A 20,317-nucleotide genomic window follows, 5' to 3' on the forward strand; every position below is an offset into this window, starting at 1 on the left:
AAGTCACACACCTGGCAAGAGATTTGGGAACTTTGCTTGGCCCAGGCACTCGATAAAATTTCCAGTACCTGAAGGGAACCTGATTTGATCTTTACTCTAAATGGACTCTCCATGGGGACAGAGGGAAGATGGAAACAGATGGAATGTCAGATCTCGGGCTGTGTTTCTAAGTGACTCTGGTCTACCTGTTGGCTAGTCTAGGTATTTTTGTTATGGTCTCTGCAAATTCTGTCCCACAGGTGTGCACACAGAACCTCCAGAGCAGACTATCAAAACATCTCTTTCCAGAGCCTAAGCCTAGATCCTCCTTTAGGAACCTGCCCTACCCTGCTCTCAGTCCACGCCTACTGTCTCCGTGAGACTTGAAACCCAAGCTTTCAGAAGAAGGCAATCTGCATCTGCATCTTTTCCAACTCTGCCAGTGAACCGAAAAAAGGTGTGAATATACTGCTTACTTGTTACAGTATTTTAAAATGAATGTTAAGTCACTTGAACTGTGAGAATTCTCAGTCTTTTTGTTTCCTTATTATGAGATAAACACTATTGGTTGTCCTGGATCTCCATTAGCACGGTCCCAGACTTTACCAGGTGCTCCAAATTCATACAATAATCTTTCCAGGGATTTCAGGCAGTGCGGAGTTCAGAGCTCAAGTCCTGACTCTGCCACCCTCTACTGCTAGATTGTAAGAGACTTTTTAACTTCTTTAGGCTTTCCCTTCCCCCATCGTTACCATGACAATAACAACACCTATGCTGAAGAAGCTGCTGTGAGAAATGGCATGAGATGATGCCTAAAAGACACTCAGGACAGTGTCCAGCACAGGCAAGAACTCAATATGTTTTCTAATATGTTTGAATCATGTAGGTTTTATCAGAATTACTTTAAGTCACGATGTTCAAACAGCTATTGTTCTCTTGAGTATTTGGTACTTTGGAGGGGTTAAGTTCAATGCTTAAATAAATCATACCGACTAGAAGTTAGATCCCTTCCTTAAGCCTTGAATTTGGAGTTTGAATAGCAAACACACAAAGGTTACACTTTCTGGCTTCGATTCAGAAATGTCAGGACATCAAACACACCTTCCGCCACATGCACACCGAGACACTTACTCATACAGTAGAAAGGGCAATTGGGTTTGGAGGAGAATGTCACACTAACGGAGCTGCAGCTCATTAAGGGGCGCTGAAGCTTTTGACTTTATAAACAATGCTTTCAAGTGACAGAGCCACCGAGAAACCAAGTCCTGTGGGTATGAGCTCTTCCTGAAGCAGTGGTACCTTTGGAGTCTCAAAGGATATGGGCAATGTGTGTGTGTGTGGAGGGGCTGTCGTCCATATATGGAAGTCAGAAAACTATCTCAAGTGTTGGTTCTTGGCATCCACCTTATTTCAGATATTAGGCAGGGTCTCCTTTTCACAGCTTCATAGACCAGGATAGCTGACCCTCAGGCTTCTAGGGATTTCTTGTCTCTGTCTCCCATCTGACTGTTGTTAGAAACACAAGCCATTGTGACCAATACACTCAACTCATAAGTGGGTTCCAGAGGTTTGGATTTAGGTCCTCATGCTTATGCAGCAAACCCTCTACCCACCTAACCATCTCCCCAGACCCAGCCATTTATGGTCAAAATTTGAAAATGGCATAAATCTTAAAGGGGCCAAGGGACCCTGCAAGGAGCCTTATATCTTGAAAGATTCCTAGGCTCTTCTAATGTGGAAATGTCTGGAAATGATGAGGCTTTATGTAAATAGGAAAGATAAGAATAATCAACAAGAGCAGAAATGACGGGAATCAGACTGTTGGAGATGGGAGAGGCCTGACGTGCAGGCTGGAGAGGGAAGAAGAAGGGACCAAGCATGCTGATCATGTCTCTATGGTCTGGGTGGTTGCTTACAAGTCACTGCAAGGAGGTAGAGGAAGATGGTCTGTCTTCTTTGGTACTGGAGACTCTTGCCAGCTAGGCAAACACTCTCATGGACTTTAATAGTTAGTGGTCTTTCTATTTTTGTTTTTGAGACAAGGTCTCGCTGCATCACACAGGCTAGCCTGGATTCATTCCAAACAGGCAGGTCTGGAACTTGTGATCTTCTAGTGTAAGACTTCTGAGTGGCTGGAACCATAGACCTGTGCCAACAGGACCAGCTGAAAGGTGATCTTGATAGCTACTTCTCAGAGAGAATCCATGATCAGACTGCTCATATTTCCAGGGACTGGTCGAGCCCCACTCACCAACAGGGGGCAAGTGCATACACATGCCAGCACTTAAGACTCTATGGACTTCATGAAATGAATGTCCTGTGCCTGCCTTCCTTTCCCTGTGCCCTTCAGATACCTGCTTCTACGCTGATGGTTGGATAAGGTGATCTCAAGGTCATCTCAACGAGGCAGCTGGACAGTGGGCTGCTGCAAGTCCTATGTTAGGACATTCCCGAGAGCCTCTCAGAGATGGGATGACAGGACTTTGTCATAACATGGGAACCCAGGAAAATCTCCAACAGGCATTTCAGTTCCACCACGGCACACTAGCACTTCTCATACCATGATGTCAGCGTACTGTTCCACAGTAAAATACAGACATTCAAGAAGGCGCAGCCTCCAAGCACCCTCTGCTATTGCACAGCAAAATTCTGAGATGCATCTTCCAGGCACAAGGATGACCTGGCCACAGTTCTCAGCATAAACAGTCACCTCAACTGCTGTGTCTTCCCACTGACAGAAGGAATACAACTTACAGGGTGAGCACACCCTACTCTGTGCCCTGCAAACTGTGCTCTGAGCAGCAGGCGCTTTCCTGATAGTTATTCCCTTGGATCTTCTTCTACCAGGACCAAACTCTGGTATGCTGGGCTTTACACTGAAAGAAGAATCATGAGATTGCTGTTCGCCTATCTTCCATGCCATAACAGGCACTGAGTTGCCTACAAGATACCAGGAACTGGAGAAGGCCTGAGGATGCCAAGTGAGCATCCCTCGAAAGGCTCCCAATTGGCTCCACCCTACCCATGTTCTCACAGCCTCCTGCCTGGATTATTGACAGAGCCTCCACGGTTGCTTTCCTCAGTTTCACACTTTTGTCCCCTTATTAGCCAGTATAATTCTTCCAAAGCCTAGTGTTAGGCCATTATTTCTCTGCTCACAGTTTATATTAAAAGCCAAAGATCATATAGTGCTCAACAACATCTCTCCTTCCCAAAGCCTCTCTGGTTTTTCTCCTTACCCACTAAGCTCAGATGCCTACAATCTGGTATTTCTCAAATATCTCCAGCAAGCTATCTTATAGCCTTTCCATGTGTTCCTAACACCTTATTCATGCCCCAGTCTTCCATGCCTACATGGTTCCCTCCTTCGCCTTCTGGTCTAGCAATAGGAAACTTGCGTGGAATGCAAAATCCCGGGATCCACCCTCAGCAGTTTGTACCAGACTTTCAGGGGGACTTTTGCACACAATCAAAAGGAGCACTGATGCCTACTGCACTGGACCGCCTGTGCAAGGACAGATAGCTGCAACCTGCAGCCCTGTCCGTGCAGTACCAAGGGTATAGTGCACTGCACCTTCCGATCCTTCTGTAGCATCCTCTCCCTGTGCACACTGTGCAGCCAAAAGGAGCCATGACAGCTTGCAGTGCAGCAGGCAAATTATAGCCCTTTATAAATACGATAGTAACTTACACAACAACCAATTTATCAGAGACACCCTGCTGTACATAAGAAAAACACCTTTTACTTTAATATACAGCTCTAAAGAATCCTTTATGCCCCATAACAGGGTGTGTTACAGCATCGCGTTTTATGATCATTCATTCATTTATTCATTTATTCAGTAAAAAAATTCCAGCCCCTATTATGTGCTAAAACTTCAGCGAGGCATTGGGTCTGACACTGAAAAACCACGGCCACAGTCTAGTCAAAACGACAGATGTTAAATTGAGCAAACACTTGCAAGAACATGGGATGAGTCTGTGAACAGGAGGCAAGCAGGTCCCAACTCGGGAATCAAGAGGCGCCTCCCTGAGGAGGTGATGTTCTTTGGATTTAATGAGGCAACACCTAGCTTCCAGAGGAGGGAGAGGAACAGGGGAAGGACTCTGGGTATCCCAGTCAATGGTTTTGCATTGGTAAAGCTGGCAAAGAGAGAAAAGGCTGGATGTTAAAGAAATAAAAGAAACCCAGGAGCATTGGTCTTTGGAGCTAGGAGCCCAGACTGTGGGAGGGACACCTGGTCTTGGAAGGACTCAAAAGCCGCATATGCCAAAGACCAATAGGTATTATGATGAGGTACCAGAAAGCTGGTGGGGGTTGCAAACAAGAGATTAATGTGACCAGACACACATTAAAGACACTATTGTATGGAGCTTGGGAGATAGCTCAGTCAGTAAATGGCTTTCCACATAAGCAGGAGGATCTGAGTTCAAACCTCCAGCATCCATGGCAAAAACAGGCACGGTATTTTTAATCTGTAATTCTAGTGATGAGGAATGGGGAAGACAGGAAGATTTCAGTGGGCTTGCTCGACCAGTCAGAGTACATGAAACATTGAACTACAGATTGAGTGAGAGACCCTGTCTCAAAAGAATAAGGTGGAGTGGGCCAGAGGCAGACACTCAGTGTTGACCACCAGCCTCCATGTACATGAGCATGCGTGTCTCCTCCCACAGGAACACACACACACACATACACACACACACACACACACACACACACACACACACACACCCACCATTACTTTGTACCCTATGACAATACAACAACCTAGTATCTTTTCGTATAGTTCCAAAAAATGCACTGCCAAACTGCTCCTTGCCACAACAGAAGATAGCACTGAGAACAAACAAAACCCATTAAAGCGATTTTAATGAACCACCCATAATAGCACCCTTCGCTGAAGTCTGAATATAGTCCTCTGCTTCTGCCCCTTGCGTTTTCTCTCCCTGAACTCACTTAATAGCATGCATAAATCAGGCCCGTTGACAGGTACACACATGGCTTTTAATATCCAACAAGGCACATGGAAGTCTGCACACTTGCCACAGGCATTTCTGAGATGACAGACAGATATGAAGGATGAGGAAGCAAAGATCCTGGGGTGGGGGTGGGATAATCAAACCTGAATTTGCAATATGAGAGGAACATGAGCAGGAAGAATCAAAACGGGAGGACCATGCGTTTGTTACTGTTGTCAGCCCTGTGTGTGCATGTATCACACACGCACGCACACACTCTTCAGATAACTGTGGTTCAGAAATGATTTTTAGAGCTGGATGCAATCTCACATACCTGTAATCCCAACATTTGGGAAGCTGAGGCTGAAAGATCATGAGTTCAAGGCCAGCCTGGCTGCGATACACCCCCACCCCCAAACCAAAATAATTTAGAAATACAAGGATAAAATGTTGCATATTCACCAAACGCAAGGACACACAGAGAACTAATTTTCTTGCCATTGCTCTCTGTGGTGGTTTGAATGAGAACGTGCCCTATAGGCTCAGAGGTTGGAATGCTTGACCTCTGCTTGGTGGAACTGTTTGGGTGTGTTTAGGAGGTGTGGCCTTGCTGAAGGAGGCGTGTCGCTGAGGGTAGGACTTCTTTGATGTTTCAAAGTCACGCCTTTCTCAGTTCACTCTCTCTGTTTCATGCTTGCTGCTCTATATGTGAGCCCTCAGCTTTTGCTTCAGCTGACATGCCTGCTGCTTGCTGCCATTATAGATTCTAATTCTTCTGGAATTATAAGTCTAAATAAACTCTTTTCTTCTATAAATTGCCTTGGTCATGGTGTTTTATCACAGCAATGGAAAGTAAACTAACACACTCTCTGAATGATATAAAATAATAGCTTTTTATATTTATATTATTAAATAGGTTTGCTTATAAATATAATATGTTTATATTATGTTAATATTAAATATTAGAATTATTAATTATTATAATTAAATATTGATGCTAGGTATTGATATTATTTTATTTTAATATTATGCATTTATTTGTTATACTGATTATTTATGAAGAATTGCTTATTTTATTTATAAATGTTTATTAAATATTTATAAACATTAAACATATATTTATATATCACTTACTTTTAATATATATAATAGCTAATCTAGAAATGATTTAAAATAGGATATGAATAGGTTCCATTTAAATATTACCCATTTCATATAAGAGACTTGAGCCTCCATGAATTTTGGAATCCTTGAACCAAAACCCCACAGATACTGTGGGACATATGTATTTCTGAATCTATCAAGGGAGATCAAGGTGGGCCCTATTTCCCTTTGAGCTAGTGGTAAAATATCTGGAACCACATGCCCTATTCTGGCTACTGCATGTTGAAATACATTATTAAACCCACATGAGGGAATGCAGGATATTGTGTGGTTAGAAATAATACCAAGGTAGAACAATTGAAGGCTCTTGTTGACCATTCCTAGCAATTATTCAATTACATAATTAATATAAGAAGAATTATTGATGTTAATAACTTAATAATTGATGGTACTGGTTTTATCAATGATAGACAGCTACTTTTTTCCTACTGTCTATGAGCCAGGCACAGACTAGATGTGCATGTACATGCCCATGCATGCTGTGTGTGTGTGTGTGTGTATACGTGTGCGTGTGTATATGCAGGTACCCATATATGTGCAAAAACATGTGTATAAGCCAGAGAACAATCTCTGATGCCAGTTTTCAGAAGCTATCCAATTTGTTTTCTGAGATAGCTTGCCTCATTGTCCTGGAACTCTTCAATTCAGCTAGTCTAGTTTGTCTGCAAGCCTTAGAGAGCCCCCGTGTCCACCTCTCTAGGAGTGAAATTAACAGCATGAACCACTGCACTGAACTCGGGTGTTCATGGTTATATGGCAAGGATTTTACAAAATGAGCTACTGCTCAGCCTGTGAACCTTTTACATTCATGATCCTTAGTGGTAATAGTCACAGATAGCATCTCAGTCAGAAGGAACTCCTAACTGCTCACAAATACTACTAACAGGAACTGGCTAAATGTTACCCCTACTTGATCCATCAATACTCCAGGAGGTTACAAAATATTCCACAGGCCACATGTGGGCCATAGATGTGTTTTTATTTGCTCTGAACACTGTTTAATTTTTAAACATTTGTTGCCAATTATGAAGAAATAGTGAGATTTCTGTTAAGAAGTCCTAATTCCCAGCTTCTAATGGGAGCATGAAGCCTGGGCCTTGCAGAGCCTCAGCTCTTCACCATGGCTTTCCATCCTTCTCCTGTCCCTCACAGCCTACCTCCTTTCTCTGAAGTACCTAAAACTCAGTCTGTGGTGTATGCCAAAGTCACCACTCACCCCCAAATGACAGAGGGCCAGTCTCTCATGTAACTAGCTCTTCTCTCTGTCACCTTCCTCTGGCTTCTGCCACTCTCCCCCGGCCTGAGTGATTCTCTCAACCTAGAGCATACCTCAGATTCCCCGCAGGGCTTCCTGGACTCACAGCATCCAACTCTGCTACAGGACTTCCTGATTTGGGGTATCTAGGGTTGGGTCCTAGCCATTTAATTTGAACATGGTTCAGACTGATGCTGTTGCTGCTGGCCCGGGGACCACCATTTGAAAGCCACTGCTCTGCAACCCAAACACGAACTCCTAATGTCCAGTGGGTTCCATGCTAATGGACCTGGGCAGAGTAAGGAAAGGTGAGGTTCACATTTTGAGGCCTTACAAGTAGTCTTGCAAAAACTAAGTAGAGGGGGCACTGTTGAGATGACTTAGTGGGGGTTAAATGTGCTAGCATAATGGCTAGAAGAACTTGGCTTTCCTGAGTCCATACAAATGCTGTGTATGTGTGTGTGTGTGTGTGTGTGTGTGTGTGTGTGTGTGTGAGAGAGAGAGAGAGAGAGAGAGAGACAGTCCACTTGTAATTCCAGATCTTAAGAAACTGAGACAGGGCCTTCATATCAACCTGGCTAGCCAAGCCAGTTTTATTAGTGATCTGAGTTTATATGGGAGACCCTGTCACAGTGAAGAAGGTGGAAAGCAATCAAGGAAGAGTCCAGTAGCCACCTTCAGGTCTCCACCTGCACATGCATACATCCTGGACACAAATATGCTCATATACTTGTGTACACACACACACACACACACACACACACACACACACGTCATTACCTTACTTCCGAAACACTAGTTTCCTGAACAAAGAATTTGTTCATCCCTTCCAAATCACCTTTTGATTTATTCCCAGTGGGTTCAGTAAAGGTAGCTGTACTGCCAAGGACAAGCGGCCCTGTCTCTACCCCAGGGCTGAGCACAGATGCTACCTAAGGAACAGTACTACTAACTTGCCTCCCGAAGATCCTAAACCCAAGACACTAACATCTCTGTGGCATCGCTGCCCACAATAATCAATTCTCTTTGAGAACCTGTCGTGTTCTGGGCTCATCCCAAGTGCCTGCGTGTATCAAAACGTCCTCCACGCAGAAGCCATTATCTCGCTGCACTACAGAGGATGACAAATAAATAGGTCAGAGAGCACTTGACGGGTTTTACCGTCTCTAAAACAGTCAGGAGACAGCGGCTACTCACTGTTGATCGGATGCTCTTAAGAGTGCCGTGCTCCGGCCTGTGCCACTGTTTAAGAGGAATGATACGACACTTGGAAATAACGTCATATGGGTGTGCTTTCAGGAGGGTTTACAGGATGTCAGGATTCCAAATATATGCTCACAAGTCTCCTGAGCATCTAGAGAGGGCGGGTCTCTCCTGGACACTTTGGGAAGACTGGTCAAGTATTAATCTAGAATATTTAACAATGGAGAAAAGTCCCAGTCTGGAACGGACTGCTTCCATTGGGGCTGGCTTCTCAGCCCTCAGATGCATTCAGCAAGAGGCTCAGCAGGGGGGCTGCCAGGCTATAGTTCTGGGCATCTGGAGCAAAGAGACAGGGTACTTTTATAGGGCTCTTGGGAGAGCCACCTGGGAGATTTTCTTGTCCCTTTTCCCTAGACTTTCTAGAAAGCTTCCAATGGAGTTAGACTGCCCAGGATATGGTTCTCCCTCCGTCCCATCCCACAGCAGTTGGGTGACTATGGTCAGCGCATTTAACCTCTGGGAGTCTCTGCCTTCTTCTCCCAGCTCCCAGAACAACAACCAGCCTTCTAGGCTGTTGTGAGGGTTTAATTAGATGTTGTATGTGAAATGCTTAACATGGCACCTAGCACATAATAAATGCTCAAGAAATTAACAATTATCACATTGAAATAACTATCATTATCACCTTCTTCACCTGAAAACTGAGACCCCCTACAACTTCAGGTGTCAACGACAATGTTTATGTTCACTTTTCAGCCTCCTTCAGTAGTTTCACAACATTGTAATAAAATCTCCAGGTCTGCACTGTACTTAATATTAACAAAGAAATACCTACCCAATAGAATCACAGTTCTGATCCAAACAGCCAATGCCCACCTTCCTACCCCAGAAGCCGTCAAGAACCCTACTGGGTCTTTGCGGCGGGAAATTTCTCCCATGGATTATAGGAGAATGGGAAGTGTTTATTCTGCATGAAAGCCTGTCTACATTCAGCCTCCAGGAAGTCTGTGGGTCAGGAGTCTCAACCTCTGCTTCCTGTTCCTTCACCTGGGGAAAGGGCTGGCTGGTGAACCGCTCTCAGTTACCGAATCAGAGGTAGTACTGTATGTCTCTGAATTCAATTGAAATACCATTGAGATAAACAACATGACCTTTTCAATGTCAGTCTGGAGAGAAAATGACACGGTTGAACTGAGGAAGGAAGGAGGGCAAAATTAGATTCCTCATCACATTTCCAGAATACGTCTGGACTCTGCTCACCCAAGAACCACCCCCAAAAAGGTGTCAGCTCAAACAGTTACAGTAATTGAATCAGAGCAGCAGCAGCAGTAGCAGCAACAACAACAAAAACCTCCATATCAATTGCCTTCCCCATTATTTACAGAGGCCTGGCTTTGCAATAGAAACCTCCATGTTGGTATCCAGTGACTTGGAAGCAAATGGGGAGGGAGGCACCCACAGACATATTCAAGTGGATGTGTCGATGCACGCATCCCAGAAAGCATTCGAGGCACACACCCGCAAAAGAAAGAACATCTTGTCTCTGAGGACCAGCCAGCCAAAGAGGGGAGTTTACTTACAGCTTTTGGTTTATATGGTGGCTGAATCTCCTTGCGTTCGAGCTTCTCCCAGTCAATATACCGGAAAAATGCATGTTCTTTAATGTCTCGTTCCCCTTCAGGTCCACAACCCAGACGCTTGCCTGGGTGTTTGGTCATTAGCTAAAAGAGGGGGAAAGAAAAAAAAATAAAACATTGAACAGATTGCAGGCCAGGAAGTGAGCGCCATGAGAAACAGTTAACCCAATGAGGGAGGAAAGGAGCACAGTACAGAATATCAACCGGTCTTACTCTTGGAGGGTTCATCCCAGTGACAGTTTCTTAGCCAGATCTCTGTGGGAGGGAAGCCTAAAATAATGCCCATCCCAGAGCAAAATCCCACAGGGCTAAATCAAATCAAAGCTGCAATGTGGCCTTGAACTTCACATTTAAAATGTCACAGGCTGCATTTGGGTTCAAGAATGAGTCTGTGTGTTACTGGTGCACCTAAGGAAGACAGTTGCTATTTCTTCAAAACCCCTTCCCCTCTTGTCGTGAGAAACACTGACATTTGGCCAACTGGAAGGATGCATTCATTCAGATGCTGTTTGCATTTCTCAGCAAAGCACTTGTAAAATGGGGGAAAAAAACAACAAACAAAAGAAAAATATTAGTCAAATGGACCCAAGTTTCAAGTAATTACTTTCAGAATACTCATTAAATAGTCAAAACCTAGCCCAGCTCATTTTCCCCGTATCACACATCACCCTCTGCTGAGGTTTCTTTGGTGTTCTGTTTAAATTACTTAATTATCAACACTCCCCATCTTTGTGTCTGGCAGCCAGTGCTAAATAACAAGATGAATAGATGCGGAGATGAAACCAGCCAGGCTTCCTGTTAAAAATGAACCTGAAGCCACATACGAGGGTCTCTGATCTCAAGATGCCAGCAAGGGAACAGATGAGAGAAAGAAGGAGGAGGTGACGATTCCAAAAGAGAAGGGAAATGACTCGGAGGGGATGTAGAAACAAGGGAAAGGAGTGAGCCGCAAAGCCGAACTGACACCAAGCACCCCCGGCTTTGCCCACAATTGGATGACTATGACTAAAAAGGGAACCTAGCAATTCATTCTGAACTGCTGCACATTCCACTTGACTCCTGCCTATGAGATGCCCAGAGCCACAAGCACACGCTGTCCGTGTGTGCTTTATCTCCCAAGGAGCCAAACTACCTCAAACTCAGTATTCTCAGCTCCTTTTCCCACGTGAAATGACAAAGCAACTGGTCCTCAGAGAACTCAAGCAACAGTAAGGACTTGCAGAGTGACCACAGGTGGGATCTGGTCCCTCTTCAGCCTAGCTCCAAAAAAAAAAAATTTTTTTTTTCGCCCCATACAGGGTTTCTCTGTGCTGCTTTGGAGCCTGTTCTGGAACTAGCTCTTGTAGACTAGGCTGGTCTCGATCTCACAGAGATCCACCTGCCTCTGCCTCCTGAGTGCTGAGATTAAAGGAGTGCGCCACCTCGGCCCAGACAAAATTTGGGCTTTTAAGAGAAATGGGAGCCAGGCATGATGGTGTATGCTTGTGATCCCAGCACTTCATAGGCTGAGACAGGAGGATTGCAGAAGCCCAAGGTCAGCTTGGGCTTCATAAGGAGATCCTGTATCAAAGTGGTAGATGAGAGAGAGAGAGAGAGAGAGAGAGAGAGAGAGAGAGAGAGAGAGAAAGGGGACAAATGACCGTGATGCCTCTAGCATACCAAAGCACACACTGGCCTCCAGGTACCCGTGGCTCTTCTCACCTGCACCCCTAAACTTCTCCAGCTTATCTTTTGTCCCCTCTCTCTTGCCTCCTCTTTTGCACCCCTCTCTTGGTCATCTCTGTCTGTACTTTGTTTTCTTCCTCTCTCACCCTCCCCACTCTCTCTCCTTTCATGGCCTGGTTTAGTTGCCTGGTAATGCTCAGTATACTGTTTTCTCTCCCTTCTCTGGACTCTTCCAAATGTCCCTGGCTGTGCTCTCTCTCTCTCTCATATCTACATTAAAAACCTTCTCCTTAACCTTGGAGTGGTCATGTCCTCACTTTATACACTCTGCATGTGGTTTTCCCTGAGGTATTTGTGGTCTGGCTTGGTCAGGAAAAGTCAATGGAGGGCAAGCAAATTAAGTCAAGCCTTGGCATTTACGTTGGGTTTGGATGGATAGAAAGAAAGTCTGGGACAGTGTTTTTCAAGCTTTTTAGTACTGTGACCCCTTAATACAGCTCCTCATGTTGGTGAGATCCACAACCATAAAATTATTTTCATTGCTACTTCGTAACTGTAATGAATTGTAATATAAATATCCGTGTTTTCCAATGATCTTAGGTGACCCCAAGGGGTTGTGATTCACAGGTTGAGAACCACTGATCTAGACAGTCTCAGCCCCGATAACAATAACACCAACACCAATAATGTTTCTGTGGACTAAGCACAGCATGTGTCTGTGCTAAAGGTAGCCCAGCCATTATCTCTAACTCTTGAATCTTACAGAAACACTCTGAGGCTTCAGCAACTATTTTTCCTGTTTTCTCGATAAGGAAACCGGTCCAGAGAAGTAAAATCACCCACCTAACGTCACACAGCCAAAGAGACGAGCAAGGCGAGTGTGTGGATGTGTGTATACATTAGTGTGTGAGTGCATGTACATGTGGAGCCCAGAGATCTGCCTCTCATGTCTTCCTCAGTCACTCTCCACCTGGTTTGCCTGGAACTCCCCCAATTTAGCTAAGCTAGCTAGTCAGCGAGCCCCAGGAACCCTCTGTTCTCTACCTACCCATTATTGAGATGATGGATGTGTGCCACCATACCTGGCTTTTTTATGTGAGTTCTGAGGATTGAACCCAGGTCTCCACACATGGCAAGTACTTTACCCACGGAGCCTCCTCCCCAGCCCCAGGTCGGGTTTTGAATAGCTCAGCTCTCTCAGCCCACTGTAACTCGGTCTCTGTTTATTTTTACTTCAACTTGCTAGTCTAGGCTTGTGTCCGCTTTCAGCATACTGGCCATGGAAATCTAAGCAAACCTTTTCTGCTTTCACGCTGGAAAACAGGTTTTTTTTTTTGTTTTTGTTTTTTTTTTTTAATGAGCTAGACATATACAAGAAGATGGTATCTGTGGGAAAGATGTCTGTTTTTTTCAGATCCCTTGTAGGCAGGGAGACAACAAGCAAAGACGCGCCACTGTGGGCACACAGAGCGGGAGGAGGCTCTGCCTGGTTCCCACACTCCGCTCTGGTGCCTGAAGCCATGTAGACAGCTGGATGTAATCACTGTTCCCATCTCAGCTCACCTCCCAGACTCCTCTCCTGGGGCCCTCTGCTCTGGAGGAAGCATTTGGCTCTTGGCTTATGCATCACCCCTACTTCGAAGGAGTAGCTGCCTTGAGGAGAGAGCCCACACTGCACTCCTCCCACTGACCGCAGAGCACTGCCCCCAACACTGCCAGCCAAGAGAGGCGCTCTGGTTCATCATGAAGGTTATGGATCCTGGATTGATAGGAAACCGCTCCACCAGGCAAAGTGCTAATTGGAGCTGAAGCTGAAGGCAGCTGACCTGGAAAACTTTCTCTCCTCCATGACCCACTTAGAACCCCCCAGCTGTCCAGGCAGGGATGGACTTAGCAAGTGGAAGCCCAGGAGCGTGCATTGGACACCTACTACACCCTAGCCACGCAACAAGAGTCCTCTTCCACGGCCTCACTCAACGGTCTTGGAAATGGCTCATTAAGTACTTTTATTTTGTTTTTAGAGCCGGAGAAGAGGAAGAAGCCTAAGGATTCAAGGGAATTGCTCAAAACCACACACCTAAGAAATGAGAGGACACGGATTTAAGGGGGCCTTTTGATCTCCTAATCCTTTATTTTTCAAATTCCTCTGTTGCAGGGGGGACACAAGCTCAAATGCCAAGAGGAGCCTGGCACCAGAAGTGACAGCATTAGTCATATTGGAGATGGCCTGAGGGTTCTGGAGCAGAATCCAGTCTCTGGTCTAAGTGATTTATAAGCATTAACTGGTTTAATCATCAAAGGACCCTATGTGCAGGGCTTTATTGGCCTCAATCCGTAAATCAGGTCAAACAGCTCCCCCACGATCATAGTGGCTCTTATCTTTGGACTTGAATTTGAACCCAGATGGAATCTGGCCATTACGTTTTTGCTTGTTTGTTTTTACAAATTGGAGAAGGCACATCCCATCCAGAGGGGACTGTGATTTCCAATCTTACGAACAGATGCTTTGTAGAAATGACAGGCCAATGTGGCAGCTGAAAACCTAAGGGTTTTAGGGAACATCTAGCCCTTCAGATGTTGGGAATCATTAAACAAAGTCTTCGTGATTGACTTTCTCCCTCTTCCCTCCTGACAGAATGTCTCCAGAAGCCCCACTGGCCTCTGTCTGCAGCCTGTCTTATCTTTGGGCTTTGCCAATGCTCTGGATAAACCTTTGAATCTCCTCTGTGCTCCTGGTTTTTCTTCTCTCCCTGCCTCACACCCTCCAAGGGAAAAAAAAAAAAAAAAACCTGGAACCAATTTAACTTGAGACTGAGGCTAATTCACACGTGGCTTCCCTAGAGATGTCTACATCCTCACTTGTATAGCTCAAACACCACGCTCAGGTGACTGGTCAGGTGGGAGTTCAGGTAGTGTTACAAGGTATTTTCAAGCTGTGAGGTTGGCCCAGCTCATGTCACCGGGGCCAAGACTCAGGCCGAGCCTGATTGTTGTTGATTTCCTTAGCCAAAGCCACCATAGACGGCTTCTGACTAGGGTCAAGAAGAGCCGGGCTGGGTAGGGCAGGGGAAATATGCAATATCCCAGAGATCTATGACTACAGCCCTGGCATGTGTAGACACACAAGGGGAGCCCTGTGCTCAGGCACAGCCAGAGTCTAACCTTTAGACCTCGCCTTCATTGTTGGCTGGTGGGAAGGCCTTTGTTAAAAACTCTGTCCTTGCACGGGATTCCCTCTGTCTCAGAGTGCAGCTTTCATACTGCGGTCATGGTTGAGAGAGTGCATCCTTTGGACAACGTGCTTAAAGGCAGTGCGTTCTGAGCCACATTGCAGGGCAGGGGTGTGGGGTGTGGGTGGAGTTTCAGAACACTAGTGCTCAGACTTAGTCTCTGATATGGAGCCTCAGTCTGTGTAGTCTGGAAAGCACAGGTTGGATCCAACACAAGATGTAGCACAAACAGTCTTTACCCATAAACTCCTGTCTGGCTTTCTTCACAGGTACTATTTCCACAAGTTGCAGGTGTGTAACTGTCTGTGCCCTTTCAACTGTGTGTATATGTGCACACAAGTGTTTGTACGCCTGTGCACTACAAGATGTGGGCAGCTTGGGGAACAGTACATTTAAATCATCTTATCCAGGCAATCACTTAAAATCAACACTGCCTGGACTTTTCTTACAAGAGCCATAGAATTTTAATATTACCTGAACACACACACACAGTAGAACAGGCAAGTAGACCATACTACGCCCTTCCCCATGGTTCCAGCTCTTGGGCAGAGTCTCTGTGTCCCCCACCTCCTTCATTCCATAAGTATATCCTTGTGTAAGGGCTTGGGACTGCTGCCCAGCCAAAAGAAAGACTCTAGAACATAGTTGCTTCTACAGACCTTGGCACAATTGAGAAGGAAGCTCTCCTTTTTGGGAGAGGACAGCTTCATAGCTGGGCTCTGGTGTTGGCAACAGAACAACAGATGTTAAGCCTCTGTCGCATACTAGTTGGGGCACAGCCTGCGCCCCTTGCATAGTAGTGCTGGCCTTGAGTGCCAAACTACTTACCCCTTTGCAGATGGCCACAGCTTCCTTGGACATGGACTTGGGATATGCCACATTGTGCTCCATGATGGACTGGAACAGTTCATCCTCATCCTCCCCTTCAAAGGGTGCCTGTGGAGCAAAGGGCAGGGTGGGAGAGGAACCCTTGCCTGGTCCTCCTCCCAGCTTTCTCTGACCACCAGGGCTTCCTCCCAGTTCCCATCTCAAGGCAAGACATGCGAGGGCTTTCATGAGAGAGAAGATGATCAACAAACTTAAATAACCCCAAGGCCAGGCAAGTCAGAGGTGCTAAGATGTATGAGCTATGACCGAGTTGTCACTTTCTTCAGAGACTGTGTGGCTGAAAGTGGAGGACCATTTTCTCACAGATCACTTAAAATTCAATTACCTGGCCGGCCAGCATTTCATAGAGCAGCACTCCAAATGCCCACCAGTCCACAGACTTTCCATAGGGCTGATATGCGATTATCTGGAAAACAGAACACACCCTATCAGAGCGGCAGGCTGCCCCTGTGGCCGGAGACTGAATTCACAAAGGAAGAGTGGACTAGCCGTGGGGCAGAGAGTCTCAGGTATGGTCCTGACCTTCTGTGCAAGGTGACCGTGGCTGACACACTCCCAGATTTGAGAGGGGTCTCACAGAGTGAACAGAGAGGACAGGGTGTACCCGAGCTGTTTCCTCACATTTGATGCTTGGGGAATGAAGGGCACACATTGCCAAGGCCCCTGCAGCTGGGCAAACATCTGTGTGTGCCACCTTGCCTTTTTAAGCACCGGGGGCGGTGTGATGTTTTGAATTTCTGTGTATGACATTTTCCCAAGGAGCAGCTATTTTTGTTTCTCACTATAGAGTAAAAACATCTACACAATAATGTTGATATACTTAACGCCACTGAACCACATACTTAAAGATGGTTAAGATGGTAAATTTTACAACACGTGGGATTTTTGTTTTTCATCTGTTTGGCTTATTTGATTTTTTTTGAAGGTGGGTATTCAACTCAGGGCCTCATGAATTCTGGGTGACTTACAATGACCCACACTCCCAGCTCTGTATGGTTCTTTTGAACCACGATTAAAATATAACAGTTTAAAATGTAAGTGTATTTGTGATTATTTTGCATCTGGTTTTATTCAGAAAGTAGAGATATGGTAAAAAAAAATGTAAGAAACCATCCATAATTCTTTGTCAAGAGAAAAATCATGACAAACAAGGTCTGTTCCCTGCTCCATGACTGTATATCAGATGGGGTGTTTGTTATTGATTATATATTAAATTGGATATGTATTCATGACTACATAGTAAAAGGGGTGTGTATCTATATCTCTATATTAAATGGGGTATGTCTTCTACTTAAGCACAGGCACTTCAGAGGTGGACACTGTTAGGATTCAGGTATTATGCTGGCCCCTGTCACCTGGCAGGATGAACCTAGGCAGTACCCTGGCCAGCCCAGGGTCCTATGGCTGCTGCATCACTACCTAGTCTGTATACAGGTACAAAGGTCCCTTTAAGAGAGAAGCTCCGCCCACCCCATCTCTCTTTTCCCACTGCTCTTTTGAAGAGGCAGGCTGGTCCTTGCCTCTTCTTCCTCTTCCTCTCTCTCTCTGTATTTCTCTTTCTTTCTTCCCTCTCCTACTTCCTTTATCTCAATAAAATTCCCACATAAGCCCTGTCTGCATGGTGTATTTGTCTCCTACCCTCGGTGAGGCCTCTGGCTCTCACCTGCCAAGGTCTCTCCTGTGCTGTTTTACAACAAACACTCACTTCATGGAGTGTACTCTTCGCTCTGCATTTCCATCCGATTTGTCTGTTGGCACACTGGTTGCTTTTTAGGATTTTATTTTTACTTTGAATTATGAGTGGATGTCTCTATGTATGAGCACATGCATATGAGTGCAGTGGCCCCGGAGGCTCACTCAAATTCCCTTGGAGCTCAAGCTATAGGAGTCATGAGCTACCTCATAAGGGTACTGAGAACCAAATTCGGGACCTCTGGGAAAGCAGTGGGCATGCCTAGTCACGGAGTCATATCACCAGACCCCACCATTAGATTTTATCTCTGCATTGGATCCCACTGAATGTATATACACACAAAAGTCTGTCTTACATTCCCATTTGTCCAATTGCTGCCATAAATTAAATAATCAAATGGCACCTATGGCTGCCAAGCTTTGATAGCTGTGTGACTACCATCCAGGGTGTAGAGTGGAGAAGCAGCTGTGTCAAAGGCAAGGAAGATACAGCACAGGCTGAAGGCTGAGCTTTGTGGGCCAGAGGGTCTAATGCATCCTGGTAGCTATTTGCCAGGTTAACTTCTTCTACAGACCAGATACACTATGCATGCATTGGAGTTGTTGTAATGAATGAGATACTGAGCACCTCTTATATCTCATCCTTCAGGTTGCCTTTTGTTAGAATGCTCTGTAATTCAGTTATTGCTTGTTTTACTCAATAAAGGCATTGGAGTAAACGTTATAAAGACAATGTCTGCTTCCTGAAGCCTGCCTCCCACCCTGGCTTCTTTCCAAGTCAGAAACCCATAGATGATGGTCAAGGATAAAGACTTCCATCAGCTAAGAGTCACGAGTTCCAGGGCTCTGCAGGACAACATGGCTATGGCAGTTAATACCAATGAGTTGTATCTGGAAAACTACGGTGACTGCCAAGGACTGGAGCACACACCTGCAATCCTAGCACTTGAGATACGAAGACATCAAGATCGCCACGAGTTCAAAGCCAGCCTGGGCCACACAGCAAAACCGTGCTTGAAAAAAAAAATCACTGAGGGCCGGTGAGATGTCTTAATGGGTAAAGCACTGCTGTGTGAGCTTGGTGACCAGAATGCAGTCCCAGAAGCCAGGGGGATCCAGCTCCAAAGAATTATCCCCTGGCCTCCACAGGTGTGTGTGTGTGTGTGTTGTGGCATATGCATGCCCACAGACATATACAATAGTAATATTTTTTTAACTGCTGAGTGTAGATTATAAGCAAAAAGTTTAAGTACATGAGTTTATACATATGCAAATTAGCTCCACTCAGCCCTTCCACATGTACAAAACATGTTGTACACTATAGCTATGCATATTTTTATTCAGAAATTTAAAATAGACGAATAATGAGACAAAAGAAGAAGTAAATAAGAAGTGTGCTCTGAACAGAAGTGACAGCAAGACACAGCCTCTGTAAGAAGCCTCTCGGTGACCGTGTTTTCACACCTTTAAGGTACTTGGTGTTTTATTTGCTCCTCCTGACAGCCCAAGAAGTTAATCCTTTCACCAAGGAAAATAGAGCTGGGAGGGTGAGAGAAGCTGCCAGAGGTGATGTGGCTAGTCCAAAACAAAACCTGACCAAAGACAGAGTCCCCTGACAGTGAGCTGGAGGAAGAGGCAGTCAGCAACAGCGCAGCTCAGAGCAGGATGTCCTCAGCAGCCCCGTAACCAGCAGGGACTGGCCGGAGACTGGGACCAGACAGGATTTCTGATTCAAAGGGTAAAGGGTGACATTTAAGCCTCCTAAAGATTTGAAAGCTCCCCCCATGACTCTAAGTATAGCTAAAGTCGGGAACTAGGACTCGCTGAACGAAGGATACACCCAGGGACTATGTCAGAGTAGGTCAGCTACTACGAAGAATTAGTCAAATGCTAACCAGCCTGAGTGTGCCACACAGGGATACACAAGGACACTTACCTCGCATGTGGCACGCATCAACGACACACAGACAGACTGGAGCATCCTTACCCTCGGCAGCATTTGAAATCCATGTGTCATCTCCCAGGCAGATTTTCTCCACCTCTACACGAGCACTCGTGTCCACGGAGGGAACACACAGCAGCACTCTGGATGCTAGTGCTGCTGTCTATGAACAGGACTATCATATTTGTTATTCCTTGTTTGTGTGTTTCGTTTTATGTTTACCTTTCATTTGTGGAACAGTTTTGCTATGAAGTTCAAGTTGCTCCTGTCTCAGCCTCCTGCGTGCTCAGAGGGCAGGTGGGTACAACCATGCCTAGCTTGATTTTATTTTATTTTGTTCTTTTACCAATAGGTCTTGAAAACATGTCATTTTTTTTCATTTACCTTTAACTTTCTCTCTTGGATTGGTGAAGAGTGATATTTTCTACGATATATAAACCACAGTCTCCCTGCTCTCGTCCTATTGATGGACATTGTTTCAGGTGAGTTTGCACAGACATGCTTTGATCGTTTCAAGGTGACACGTGACCTCCTGACCCAATGTGGTGTGTGTTGGTGAATCGGTCCTTTATTGATAGTCATAAATATTGAGGTTCTCTCTTATTGTTCATTATTAAGAAATAAGGCTGGAATGAAGGAAGGACTTTGGAGGCATGCCCTTTCTCTGTGTGTCTGTGTGCATTTATCTCTGTGTGCAACC

At 45.3% G+C, this 20,317-nt stretch overlaps 1 protein-coding gene across 2 annotated transcripts in view; it reads right to left on the minus strand.

The window, feature by feature from the left end:
• Window positions 1–20,317, minus strand: part of Prkcb (protein kinase C beta) — a 341,534-nt gene that overhangs the window by 23,407 nt on the left and 297,810 nt on the right. For both annotated transcript variants that reach the window (XR_005975798.1, XM_041667187.1), the window contains exons 14-16: window positions 16,309–16,389; window positions 15,924–16,031; window positions 10,144–10,284 (exon numbers count right to left, since the gene is read on the minus strand). Coding sequence is in view for 1 of the 2 variants with exons in the window: in XM_041667187.1 (XP_041523121.1) it covers window positions 10,144–10,284; window positions 15,924–16,031; window positions 16,309–16,389 (330 nt within the window). In the remaining variant the exon portion in view is untranslated. The remainder of the gene's footprint in view (window positions 1–10,143; window positions 10,285–15,923; window positions 16,032–16,308; window positions 16,390–20,317) is intronic.

The sequence above is a fragment of the Microtus oregoni genome, unplaced genomic scaffold (assembly GCF_018167655.1).
Source record: "Microtus oregoni isolate MIOR12 unplaced genomic scaffold, Mior012 000016F_ref0000370, whole genome shotgun sequence".
Taxonomy (NCBI): Eukaryota; Metazoa; Chordata; class Mammalia; order Rodentia; family Cricetidae; genus Microtus; species Microtus oregoni.